Below are 14,379 nucleotides of genomic sequence, written 5' to 3'. Positions count from 1 at the left end.
TCCATCCGCATCATTTTACCCATAAATCTGCAGGATTTTAGACACAGGATGTTTACTACAAAATTGAAAAGGTTGAAGGTTGACATTTTTCCCAGCAGGCAGCAACATTCCTGCAGCATCTCAAGGGGCTGTTTGGATCACAGCGTGTGGCTAGAAGGAGGAAACTTGGAGGACAATCCCAACAAACTACGTTGCTCCGTGGGGCAACTTTTTCCAGATGTGGCTCTCGTCTCACGGCCTCGAAAGAATCAGCTTGAAACTATGCATGCGGGTGGCCTGTTTACATTCCACTGACTCCAGTGGGAAACTTGCTCTCTGTTGTCTCATTCCTTTAGCTCCTGTGGCCAAAAAGGTCCATAGTCTGTTTTATGCATTTATGTTTGATATTTTAAGTCTTCCCTTGGAGCGTTCGCATAAACATAAACATCCTAAATTATGTTTTAAAAGTAAAGTAACTCTACTTTAATGTCAGAGTATGCCGTTTGTGCAATATTTAGGCTTAAACGAGTCTAATGGGTTTGGTTTTCTGGTCTCTCCTTCTATCACATCCCGTTGACTTCTAGGAAGTCTTATACAACAAGATTGTTGTTAGAAGTGGGGGGATTTCATGTTTTATTTTTGTACCGAAGCAGCTTAAGAGAAAACCATCAATCTTCTCTCTGACCCTATGCATATTGTTAATTCCTCCTCGAGGCTCTCATGAGCCTTGCCTTCTCAGCTGAAAGTAAACTGGTTGCCCTTTCTATCTGCTTTCTTTAATCTGCAGCTGACTACAGACAGAATTTGTCTTCAAAGTATCACTTTAGAGGGCATCTATTGTACTATATCTGAGAATGGACAAACAAACTGTTATTGTTCATCTCTAAAGACAAAAAAAAAAAAAAAAAAAAAAAAAAATCAGCTTTTCTTTGCCAGACGAATTCTTCTGAGAGATGCCAACAATCTGCACCGGGGGTCAATGCCTTGAAAACACACAACAGCAGTCAATCAGAGATCCTGGGGAAGCTCTCTGGTGGTTGAACATGATTCGTAGTGATTATGGTTTGTTGCTGAGGAAAACCTCAGCAACCATAAGCATTGCTAACTGCTTCAGTCCTCTGCTAAGTTGGTGCAATTTTGCAATTTGTGTTGCATGCATTGGGTTCCCATAATGGTCCTTTGGTTGTCAGGGCCATTAAGTGATTCACACATGCTGTGATATAATGCTGTTTGACTTTAGGCACACTTTGGGAAGTTTCTTACTGCTCCATCTTACAGCAGTCAAACATAACATGACCTGTCTAGCAGCAGAGCTCATTCACTAGGAAATGTTTCACCTAAAATATGGTGCAGTGAAGTATTTGTGCCCTTACAGATTTCTTCTGTTTTTTTGCCTTTGTCGCAGCTGAATATAGATCACCAAAGACATTTTTTTTTTTTTTTATAAAATGAAATGAAGATGCTCTTATCTGGCGTAGTTATAATAAAAATTTTAAAATCAATCTAGTAAGAGAGATACAACTCTCCAAATGAGCTTACCCTTTTAATGTAAATCTATTTTTACAAGCACCTAAGTCATGTAAACATTTAACTGTTCCGGAGTCGGTACAATACTCTCATCTAGTGAATATAAACTCAAACTCTTTTGTTGTTAACCGAGAGTAATCAAAAACGAAGTCCTTATTGACGCCAAACCCATCAACATGAGAATAACTTCAAAAGCCGCTTTGTGCTCCTTATTATTAATAAGAATGAACTTAGCAGTTCCTGAACTCTTGCTTTATTGAATCTTTTGTTAACCTTGGTGGAAGCAGGCTGTAACTCTGCATTCCAATGTTTCCTGAGTTCACACAGCGCTGTTATCTCTCCACCGTTGGTCGTAGCAGTTCGATTGTGCATTTACACGTTTGTGTTGTGTTGCAGGTCTTTGTTGCAGGCGAGACTCCTGCTATATTCTGAAGTAGTCTCTGCTGTTGGGCACTACATTTTAAGGAGGAGTGTGAATAAAAATGTCATTGGCTGCACCTGCACATCCGTGGTGCCCAGCAGTCATGGAGCGAGAGGCGAGGTAAACCTCGGACTGCTCTCCGATTCATCGCAGAAGCGAAAAAGGTTACGCTCGCTATTTTGTACATGCCCAATCAAGTTATTGCTAAAGTTGAATTGTGCTTCAATGTTCAGGTGCAAGCGTGCCACTCCGTTTTCTCCACACTCTGTCCAAATTATCCTCCCACTGCAACGGAATGGATTTGCCGCTGGCCTCCTCAGCTTCCTTGAAAGTGTCAGAGTGTGAAGGTGCCTCTGATGAATTGCTGCACACTGAGTGATTTAATGTATTCTCATCTCTCTCCCCATCTCTCTCCCTCCGTCTTTCTGTCTGTCACTTGCTAATTGGTCCATCTCTATTCCGGTGACTCTGTGTATGCGAGTCCATTTTCCAGTGCCGTTTGGAGCGAAACTCTCAAGTGTGTACGCAGGCCTAAATAATTGTGTGTGAATATGTGTGTGACTGACAGCAGATTGTCTGCCACCAGCAGGCTTTCTGTTTACTGCTCTGGTGCACATTCAGCTGCTTCATTTGGTGTCGGTTCTCCCCGGGGGACACGCTGAGCCAACCCCCATTAACTGATTTGAAAAGGACTGTTGCAGCCGCTGCCTTTCTGCAACTAGAAATTCTGAAATGTTTTAAATTTATTGTTTTGACTCTCCTGCTCATGTTGAAGAGCGGTGCTGGCGAAGAGAAGGCCAACAGTTTTGGTGCAGAAGATTGCAGAAATAACTGTGTCTGACAACAGCCCCACAATATAAGTATATGAGTAAGTGGTGTAGTACAAGTATCAGGAATCTATTTAGGGTTTAGTACCACTCCCGACTTTAAAGGCTGCATTCGATCTACTGCAGACGACCACTTCCAGCTGTACCTTTAATAATAGCGCCTAAAATGTCTGATCTTTCTTTGCCTAACTCAAAAGCTAAGAAGTGCAGGTTGTTCAGGAATACAGTTGTTTTTTTTGTGATTTTCAGAATAGCATGTGGAAGAGGAACCTCATTACAATGGTCCAGCTGAAGGTTCTTCTTTATTGTAAAACTCCAACGGCAACAGAGCTAGAAAAAATAAAATGCATCCGGCTGACAAAACTTAAAACAATACTGGAGTAGAAAGTAAAGGGAACAAGTTTAACACTGAGCATTGTTCTGCAGTCACAGCATGAGAGGACTTTAATTAATCTCCCTCTATGTTATTCTAGTCACTTGATTCATAATTATGTTGTAGCTTAGTGGGAAAAACCTTAACGTAAATTAGATCTAATGTCTCGTTTATCAGCCTGTCGCTGTAAAAACAGCAGGTAGCATTGAAAGCGCACAGGTTCTGGTCCTTCTGCGGCTCTTGCAGTTTGGGTTTTTCAGTCCACATTGTTGTGGGGGATATAATTGAGCCGTCCACCTGACAGTGTTTCACTCTGAACATCTGTTAATTTGTCAAGTTTTAAAGTTTCTATACATCACGGGTGCATGCTGATGTTACAGAGCTACGACTACTGCTATTAAAGATTCCTCCTTTGACACCTTTTATGTTGACATATATGTTTAATGCAATATCAGTTGATTCACAGGACACGTGCCAAAACAACAGACTCATAAAACCTGACCAAATAAAACCACCAGTGTTCCTTTTTTACTGCATTTTTTTTATCTTTGCAAAGCCTATTCAATAAGAAAATTCTGCTTCTAGGATCAAAGTAATTAAAAATGAATTATACAATATGGTAACTGTTGTATGTGGGAGGCTGTTTCAGCTTTCAGTCTGAATAAGTGCTTCTGGCTTCTGCTCTGTTTTACTGAACAATCAGTCAAGCAATTCAACTTCTTGTTTTTTTTTTTTCCTTGTGTACTAAATGGCATACAACAAAACAAGACAGTTTCCTCTGGCTTCTACAGCAAGTTGTGTGTTTTTGTAAAACGGCTAAATAACATAATCTTGATCCAGAAACTTGTGTAGCAGTCTGGTGCATCTGATTGTGATTTAGCGTTTCTGTTTTTGAGTTAGGAGTCTCTGCTGCTGTTCCTCCAGCAACTCTGACACTGATCCTGGATAGAGGCCGTAAACACCGGAACGAGCCTCCCAGCTCCTCTCTCTGCAGGGCCCTCTCATTTTTTTCTTCCCACAAATGGCTACATGTGAGCTTGTCTACAAACCTTAAAAAAATGCTAAAAGAAAAAAGGAAACAAAAATAATCATTTACTTGATATGTCAGCAAGGCATAGAGAATTTGTCCCCTTTTTGATTTTTTTGTGAAAATAAAATTGTGACCCATATAGCCTTCTAAATAAGAAGCCACTCTCTTATTCCAAATCTAGTTACTTTATTTAAGCTTCTTTTATATTTGAATAATAATTTTTCCTCTTTTTTTTTCAAATTGGTTTTAATTCCTTTTTCTCAGACCTGAGTTTCCCCTTTGCTCTGAATAACTTTCTGTCCTCGCTGCCATAAATTTTGGAACAAACTTTGGTTCGTAAAATAAGAAATCAAATGGAACTGTGAAAAAGGCGAAGGCAGATCTTCATCTTAATCTTTAAGAACTGCTTCTGCATTTTCATGTGAATATGGGAGGGAGGTTTGGAGTGTCCAAGTTGCATCTGAATGTCTTGCAGCAGCCGCCCACCCCGCCCCTCTTTGCCACTATGGTCGCCGTCCTCGCTCGACTTCAAAATTCCTCCCAGCCAGCCCCCCAACTGTCCGACTGACCCCCGACTGCTGCAGCTGCTGATTGTAGCCGTGCCCTTTGAGGCCCTGTGGGCTTCCATATTTTACCATATCTTTACCGGACGATGGAGTGTTTTCTGTCTGGAAAACTCTAAAGATGGAGTGTGGAAAAGGTGAGAGGACGACGGGGGAAGGCGCATGATAGAAATTCAGTGTACATGTAAATCCGTTTTGCACTCTGTTTGAAAGTGGCAGAGCCTCTTATTACTCAGCCCACCTGGGTCATCTATTAAGACACTGTGATTAGAGCCTTGTAAAGATGGACCCTATTTCCATTTCAGTCGCTCCTATTCTCACACGCCTCTATTAATCCCCTTGCTGCCTTGTGGCCTTTGTCCAAAAGGTTGGTGTCATGGGAGGGAGATAAATGAACCACCGTTTGGCCATTTCCGCAGCAGCAGCTCTGGGTGTGGCAGAGACACTTTAAGGACTTATTTTTGCACGTACATTTTTGACAACCTCAGTGTAAGTGTTTATTGTGCACACGGCAGCTCAGTGAGGCATTTGTGTTAGCTGGAGCGAGAATGAGCCCATTCCTCTGTGTGCATCTGTTGCATCTCATTAGCAGCTTTTACAATGAATTACCTCCATGGATTTCTCAGTCGCAGCCACACACACACACACACACACACACACACACACACACACACACACACACACACACACACACACACACACACACACACACAAAACATCCTTCATCCCATTCCATTCACCCTGATAATCCCCTTATCTTTGCAGCTATTCGCCTCATAGAGGCCGTCGCCAGTGAATAATGAGGTGGTCGTATCTGCTACTGATTCTCTCTAATGCTAATCTGCATCTCAAGGTGACAATGATGGAGAAATGTTATGCATGCAGTTGTTTCAGTGCTAAATAAATCGGCTATATTCTCGTCAGGGTCGCGTGCATGGATGTGCATCTGCTTACGCTGGAGCAGTTCATATTTTCCTTTGCTTTCAGCAGAGGCAGGTCAACGTTGCAGGATCACTTGAAAACCAGACTGCTCTCATGTTAAATTTAGAGGTAGTCTGAAATCCTCAAAGTTCATTTTTCTCTCCATCTCGCTAATAGAGGTCATACTTACAGTATGAATGACAGTTCATCAAATCCTAATAATAGCTGTATTGTTTTTTTTATTTTCACGCTTCATGCCTCTATTTACATATTTGGATGTTATGCCTGGTTGCTCGGTTTAATTGCTGGATACAGTCGCGATGCCCAAATTGCTTTTGTTTTAGCATTTTATTAATAGCTGAGTGGCTCTGCCATCACACAGCTAATCAATTTGTGACAATGAAACAATGCGTTGTTGTGTCGGAGACGCACAAAATCTGGCTCCTCTCATTAAGTTTCAGTTTTGCTAACGTTTGCCGTCTCTCACCAGAACGCGGCGGTTACTAATTCACAGCCCTTAAACTTTTCCTCGTGTTGTCACATTACAACCACAAGATTCAATGTGGGTTTTTTTTTTCATTGTAATTTTATGTAAATCACAAAGTAGTGCATTGTTGTGAAATCAAAGTAAAATGTTTATAAAAGTAACAACAAAAATCCTGAGTAATAGTGTGGCTGCAGAGTCAATACTTTGTAGAACCACCTTTTGCTGCAATTCCAGCTGTAGGTCTTTGAGGGTATGTGTTGGACTTGAACTAGGTCACTTAAACACATGTTAATACTTTGGTCATCAGTTTTAATGAGATGTTTATGCTGCCAGTATCAGGACTCATTGTGAGTGGTGTGCAGTTTTAGTTATAGGTCAAACACGTTATCTTTTGCTTTTAGCCTAAAAAGTATCATTTTGATCTCTTCTCATTCTTAAACACATTTGCTATTTCCTAAATTGCTTCAAGCAAAGTGCAAATGGAACTTGTCTGGCTTTCTCCCTGCAACCTAGGTTTGTTATTTTGTTAAATTCTCAAATCTGAGCTGCATCGTACACTGCAGCTCCTCCAAAGTCACTACGGGGCTTTTGGTTGTCTCTAATGGTTTAAATGAGGTTCTGTGAGATGTCCAAAACTTGGGGAAGGGTTTAATGATCTATTTCTGCCTTCAACCTCTCCACAACTTTTTCTTTGACGTCTCTACTGTGTTCCTTGGTCTTCATGATGCTTTTTGAATTTATACTGTCTAATTGACACACAGGTAATCTCTGAAGATTAGACATCAACTTGGGCATCCGAGTAAAGAGGCCAGAATGCAAATATGAGAAAAAATGTAAAATCCTTGCAACTTCTTCTGCCACTTCATTTAGGAAATACTTTGCGCTGGTCCATCGCAAATAGAATACATTACATTTTGTGGCTGGACCGTTGCAAAAAGTGAAGAAGTTCAAGTGGTGTGGATATTTTTGCAGGCGATTGCCTCGGTTGAATTCCCCCCCCGCCCCGACATGTTCGGAGGGCGTTTACAGCAGCTGCTGTTACTATGGAGGTTTGCTGACAGTAACAAATGGGCGAAGTTCTTCACACTGACGAGGCTCTTCCCCTTTTCAAGCCGGGAGAGCGTGTGAAAAAAAGGGTGAAGTTAAAAGATATGTCAGAGTAACTGCAATGGATGTGTTTATTACAGTGGTTAAAGATGGGAAGATAAAAGCGGAACTGAACTTTAGATTGAAAATGTGATTATTCCTGTAATCTTAGTACATACTTCACTGAGCTTAACTTAAGGATAATGGTTTAAAGGTTTTGACCAGGTATTGGCAAAAATAATTGTAGAAACTACAAGTGAGAGGAGAAGTTCTTCTAGTGGAGAAAAAAAAAGAGAATTATATTTAAGTATGATTTGATTCATGTAGCTAATAAAAGCTTTTGGCTAAAGAAGAGCTACGACTCTCGATAGTTAAAGCAAATTGTGAGCAATGAGGTGATTCAGCAGCACATCAATTAACGTTAAACTTTTATTCACTATAAATACAGCAGCTTGTGTTAAGTCATGTTTCGGAACACAAATTGGTGCTGGACTTCAGGGTCAGTCATGTCCTCTTAAAAAATGAACAGAGGAAGGCAGGAAATGAGGCTTTCCCATGAGGTTGTCGGACTTTAAATGGAGGCAGATTGGACAGACGCTCACAAGTGTTTACACAATCGCTGCACATATGCACAGAGCCTCTGTGGACCGTAGCAACCATGCGAGGTCAGGACAGGTCAGAGCACGATGAGGACGAGAAGAGCTTTGTAATTGGCGATGGAGGAAGATCCATCGCCAATCGCCATCGCAGCTGCAAGATCCGTGATCTTGCAGCTGGTTTGGATTTTAAGGGTTGGGGTCAGGACGTTATTCATTTGCAAACCGGCTTAGAGGTTGTTCTAAAATTATTTTTGATTTTTTTTTTTTCTTATTAAACAGGAACAAGGGGAAGACATAAATTTTAATTTAATCGTTGAAGCCAGTACAATTTTTGTTATCCGAGTTCAGCACAGGTTCTCTAAAGCAACTAGTCGGCTTTGATTTTGCTTGGTTTTTCTCGGTGTGTCCCACCACCTCAGCCAAATAGTTTTTTTTTAAATCATAACAGCCTCCCTGTCTTTGAACTGCACACTTTTTGCCTTTTCCCAGCTAATCTGTGCACACAGTGTTAACTTTGCAGGGTTGTTTTAAAAGTAGATATGCAAAACATAATTTATTTTGGGGTACCCTTGCAGACTGCATTCGAATCCTACCGGCAAGCACCAATCGATATAACTGTTGCTGTTAGACACTGCTTCTGCATCTTGCACAAGCAAAGGGCTTTATTACTTTGTATCAATACAACAGATTTATTTGTAATATGAGAGCTGCAAATATGAGGGGGAGCCTCTATAAATTATGCAGTTTCAATATTCCCATTTAGAGAGGATGGATCAATTTCTCATACTAAACCAATAACCCTTAGGCTGGCCAGCGTTACCACAGCAACACTGATATGTCCCTTGATGAGAAGCACCTGTTATTACGCTTCCTCTGCCTAACACACACACCTAAGACACATGGGGGCATGATTAGCAAATTAGAGTGAACTGAATTACATGCATGATGGTGCTTCTGGATGAACGCCAGACTGTTAGGTTTGGCGCTCAAGATTTTTTTTTTCTTTTTCTTTAATTATAATGAATCTGTGGAACCAATTCGACAGACTTTGCTGGTTCTGGATGCCTTTTTGTGCCTGTGTGTTTATTCAGATGATTACAGTGTCTCGGTCAGGGCAGGGTCGCTTTTGCACTGCAGAATGTAGGGAGTAGTAAATCATCAAACCTCCCCAGGGATGGGTGTATGTGTCACTATGGCTACTGTATATCAGCCTGAGTGCTTGTTCGGCTTTCCAGGGTGGCTTTAATTTTTCTCTCCGTTTTCATTTCTGCTTTGTTTTTGTTTGCATTTTCTTTACCTGTACATCTGTGTGGATCATGGTGTTTTTGTGCAGCTTGTTCATTCCCCCTCTATATTTTTGTCGTCGTCATCATCATTCCTCCTCCTTTCTTGGCTGCACACCCCAATTCACCTTCTCCCCTTCCCCCATCATTCTCACCCACCATCCAAGTCGCCCTCTGGTCCTGGTCAGTGCTGTTGTGCAATCATTCTGTTTCTTTTTTTTTCTTTTTTTACTGTTCATACTAACCCAAGCATAAATGACATAAAAAAAAACTTAGATTTGATCATTTATTGATTCATCCCGGCTACTGTTCCGCAGATTAATGTACAGATATTCAGTTATGTGCAACTGTTGAAACAATATTTACTTTGTTTATATTATATAAATGTTTGTTTGAACTTATTTTCTACATATATATAATCATACAAAAACATCTGTAAATAGAATGAAAATGACATTAAATTATTAAATTAAGCAACCTGCTGAGCACAAATAAAGTTGTAAGATTTACCAGCACTCTCAAACCCATCCCAGCATGCTTGACCAAGACAAACACAATGTGTGCAACAGTAAAGGTCAAGGCTGTAGCATGCATGTCAGACTTATGCATGTATGCATGATTTCTGTTTATCATTGTAAACAAAATCTATTTTAAAAAATCATTATTTTGTGTAGATAATGGATACTGTTATCTAAATAGTAATCTAATAAAATCACATTTCAATTCATTACTTTTCTTTTTAAAATTATACAATTCAACAGTTAATCCATATGGCTTTCACGATGTGAAATCTTGCAATTTCTATGTTACAAGATTTCCACTTTGAAAAGGCACTTTTGCGCATAAAAACTGCTGTGGATGTTGATTAGGAGTGGCTTAAAATGAGTCATTTCTCAGTGTCAGAAGATGTTTTCTGTTTTTATGTCACAATTTCAATCCGCAATAAAGACTTAATTATACCCTCAGCTTGAGACACTCAGAGTTTCTCAGGCTTACTAAAAACTACAGATTGTAGCTGTTTTTTTTGTTTTGTTTTGTTTTTTTGCTCCTTAAAGTGTTTAATGTCACGGAGTGGTCATTTTTTTTTATTATTATTTTAAGTTTTTAGAGGACCTGAATCCCTTCCTGTCCATTTGTCCTCTGCTCTGCTGGTGGGGAGTTCAGAGGGGTTTTTTTTTTATCAAACAAATAAAACCCACCACCTACAGCCTAATCATCCACAAGTTGCTTTTAAAACATCTCTCTTGATTTTTTTTTCTTTTTCTTCTTCTTCCCTACGTGCCGCCAGAAACAGTGGTGATGGGTAGAAGGCAATGTTGCCATGGTGACGCTGCACCGTGGCAGCCGGTAATTATTCTGGCTTGAGCGCCAGCCGAGACACAAGCGAACCGGGACACAGTTGCCAAATAGTGACACCGGAACAGGAGCCGGCCAGACGATGTCGAGGGAGGAATTTTTTTTATTATTATTATTATTCCCAGACACAAGTAATAGAGAGTCTGACAGCATGTTGGCGAGTTTTTTTGTTGTTGTTTTTTTTTTTTAAAGCAGGAATGAAAGATGAAGGTCAGAAAAATCACTGTGTCCTGCTGGTTTTATTGTCTTCACTACTGAACTCTTAGGGATTTAATGTGAGAATCTTCATATTAGTTATAATCCGTTACATGATCCTGTAGAGCCGTGATGTCACTTAGTCATTATCTTCTCAGTTACATGACTGATCAATAGAGTTGTTCCCCATGTGTTCTACACATTGGAGCATCTTGTACTCTGTTTATAAGACTGCATTTCAGTAGATATTATTCCAACTAATTTCAGTATTTCACTGTACAAACTGAAACTGGCTTATAGATTACACACAGACGGATGTATTCCAAATGTTTACTTATGTTACTTTGGATGACTCAATTATGCTAAAAATTTTAATAACTGATGGGAGCAAAAACAAAATGAATTTTTGTATTTGTAAAAAATTCTACCTGCTTCCTAAAGTCTGTATAAAGAGTTGAGGGAAACTGTGAGTAGGCGTCTTGCAAATGAAAAATTATGGATTAAATCTAGGAGTCTTTGAGTTTGTGAAATGCAGTTGGGTGAATGTCACTGTGGTGTCAACTGCTTTGAGCGGTTGTTAAGATAAGAAAACTACCATATAAATTGAGGCCCATTTTCTAATTATTGTACAGGATGGTCGGGGCTCTTTTTGCATGAATTACTGCATCAGTGCAAAGGATGTTGCATCTTGAATTTGCTCAAAGTCTGGATGAGGTCCACTATGCACACCTTACACACATTGCTCAGGTAAATACTGTGAATTGTAAGCCACGCCCCTTTGGCTCTGTGATTTCTGCTGAATGTTTAGAAAGCACACACAACCTCTGATCTCATAGGATCTACGTAAATGGAGGAAATAAAAGAAGGGTTTGTGGTTGTGATTTTAGTGTAGAATAGAAATGTGCGCCATCTGTTTTATGCACTTTTTATGAAGTAATTTTCCATGTAACTTTCCATTAATATGATCAGCCACCTTTAGCTATGACTTTACTGTTCTTGCAGAGGTTGTCGAGTCAGCATTCTCCCACAGGATTGTGTAGGTCATAACATGGCCATAACGTTTCTGTATTAAAACCCCTTTTTTTGTGTGTCTTATGCAAAGAAAAGTTGGTTTTGATTTCCTGTTAGCTGTAAACTATGACCATCAAAATTCACACAGGACAAGAATCAAGTGTGTGTAATAAATATGCATCTAAATTTACCATTTCATATTGGATTACTGAAAGAAAATCATGTTTCAGAGATGCACCTGTGTGTGCAAACTAGAGCTTTCAGCCAGCCTGACCTGAATTTGCTCACAAATTCCCTCATTACCCCCCGACTTACACGGCTTTCCTGTCTACAGTCACTGATACTCTCTCCCACAAAAAGCCAATCCCTGCTCCCTGAGGTAATAACCTTCCCCTACCTCCTAATTTTTATCTGCTCTCTTCCAGGCGAGGCCGTCCCTGACTAATCATCCACAGTGTTGAGGTAAGGCTGCTTTCTCCTCCTCGACAGGCACTCGCACAGAAATCCCGGTGTGTTTTATATCAAGAGAAACTCGACTCCTGTAACCAAAACAGAAACCTCTCCTCAACGTCCTTTGAGGAAGAAGTTTAACTTGGCTTCTTGCAGCTCAGCCCGAGACGCACACAAAACTTTCTCGCCTGGTAGAACTGAGTCCACAGCTCCTACGCTCCCAGGACACATTAGCATAAGACGGCCAGAGACAAAGAAGTTGTTCAGTCCTGGAACAACATGCGTTCATTCTGTACACGCTGTCTGGCGGGAGTTTGGCTCATGCAAAATAAAGAGCTGGATTTCTACAGTTTTCCTTGCAACATCCCTGGTGTGGCTGTCTTCGCAGGTTGTTGAATGAAAATGCCAAAGCAGGCAAATATGCGGAAACCAAACACTCCTGACTTTGTTCAATCCTTGCTCATCGGCCTCCTTTGCGTCTCTGCACCCTTGTGAACCCACAAAGCACACTCTCTCTGGGCTACATATCACCACCCCTCTCCACATATTTTTGTTTGACATTTCTTGAGGCTCACACATTTTCCACCACCTCCCCCTGCCGTGCCCCCCCACCACCACCACTTTCCACATCACCCATGAATCATCTGTGATAACATCGGGGGGTTCCATCAGGTCAGTGAAGCCTAACTTTAGCTGTTAGACAGAGACGTGAGGAGCTTTCTGATGCTGTGCGCAGAGCCCGCATGCTGGCTGTGGAGGCTCTGTACAGAGGGGGGTCACTGCAGCAGACTGCACTGCAGCCGCTCTCTGCTCTCCCCTGCCACCTGCTGGTCATATCCAGATATAGCATGCAGTTGAAGTGATGAGCTGAGGGGTTCAGCCTCAAAAAAGGTCACTTTCAAAGAAAGACTTGAAAATGTCTTCATTTTTGATTAAACTTATGTCTGTGCAGCCACAACACCATAGTCTGGTGTTCTGGTCTTGTCTTACTAATCTTTGTAAATATTTTCGTTAACTGAGCCACAAGCCACACTCAAGTTTTAGTAAAATTATGTGTGTTGTAGTAAATTTCCCGTACGGTTCCGGTGTTATATATATTCGCATTTGTATTGTCTGTGGCCAAAAACGCTCCTTAACCTTAACAACTTGATTTAAAATAAGGAAATCTAAAATCCGAAGTTTTCTTTTTCTTTTATAAACATTATGAGTTAATAGTCTCCAAAACAGATAGAAACAAACAAGGTTGGTTTAGTTTACTTGAGTCAACGTTTCAGGCAGGGTTTTAAGTTAATGATACTCTTAAAAGTTTGATATTTTTGGTCAAACTTTAACAGCTCTGTGTGTGATTCGGCTTTTACAACAAAGCCGCCTGACATTGCACCTTCTCACTTTTTGGCACTTCTGGTAACGATCTTCTCTTCTTTTTCTCTCTTTTTTCTTTTTTTTTTTTTTACAGTAGCATAATTTAGCACAGAGTATTTTAGAAATCGACAACAATTAAATTGAAGATATTTATTTGGTGTTGGCAGGAAAAAAAATACCAGTAGCATTTGGAAAAGTCTCTGAACTTTGTTTGGTCAACATTAAGATAGCATCTGATGGTTGCTATGGAAACAGTTGCTGGTTTCTAGATTTGACTTTCCTTTTGCATTCTTTTATCTTTGGGTTATTTTGGGTCAAAGCAACAAGTCATCACAGTTTGAACAATTTGTGGGGGGGGAAGGGATTTTTGAACCTGGCTCCAGCTGAACTTGCACTCAGCCGTGTTTGTATTGTGCTTGTGTTTTCCCAGCTGGTACCTGTCCAATGTCCTCTGCCCACACAGTGTGATGTGTCATGGCTCCGGTGCTGAGTGGAGTGCGGTGGCTTTCGGAGGCGGGAGTTGTTGGGTCGGGGACGGCAGCTGCCACCGGCGCCGCGTACTGGCCGCAGAGTGAGCAGCTGGTGTTGGTCGTCACACTCAGCATCGTCACCGGCTTGTTGCTGCTCTCTGTGCTGCTCGGGCTGTGCGCCAGCTGTCGGGGGTGAGCCGCATCGCACAACAACACGAGTCCTCTGTTGCACTTTTCCTGTTGTTCAGGAATATGACTCTGAGGCCAGAAATGACGCTTGATAACCTCCGATGAAAGCAAGATGAAATGAATTTATAAAAATGTTTAAGTTTGCAGGATGAGTCAGATTAGATAGAACAAATGGTTCAGTTCCAAGTTTGTGCTGTAAGTTGCATCTTTTGACCAAAGCCTGATGTTTAAATCTTTGTCACAGCTTCAC

The 14,379-nt window shown here is 40.8% G+C and overlaps 1 protein-coding gene across 4 annotated transcripts in view; it reads left to right on the top strand.

Moving 5' to 3' along the window:
- Window positions 1-14,379, top strand: part of pag1 (phosphoprotein membrane anchor with glycosphingolipid microdomains 1) — a 58,145-nt gene that overhangs the window by 26,378 nt on the left and 17,388 nt on the right. For 3 of the 4 annotated variants that reach the window (XM_014997438.2, XM_088010252.1, XM_088010253.1), the window contains 2 exons: window positions 12,084-12,120; window positions 13,901-14,132. In XM_014997438.2, coding sequence (XP_014852924.2) covers window positions 13,945-14,132 — 188 coding nt within the window. In that variant the 5' untranslated portion in view covers window positions 12,084-12,120; window positions 13,901-13,944. The remainder of the gene's footprint in view (window positions 1-12,083; window positions 12,121-13,900; window positions 14,133-14,379) is intronic. The other variant, XM_088010254.1, reaches the window with a different exon arrangement.

The sequence above is a fragment of the Poecilia mexicana genome, unplaced genomic scaffold (assembly GCF_051168715.1).
Source record: "Poecilia mexicana isolate PSO_F unplaced genomic scaffold, ASM5116871v1 scaffold_11, whole genome shotgun sequence".
NCBI lineage: Eukaryota > Metazoa > Chordata > Actinopteri > Cyprinodontiformes > Poeciliidae > Poecilia > Poecilia mexicana.
The sequence above is the reverse complement of the archived record's forward strand: the minus strand, read 5'-3'. Positions and strand labels throughout refer to the sequence as shown.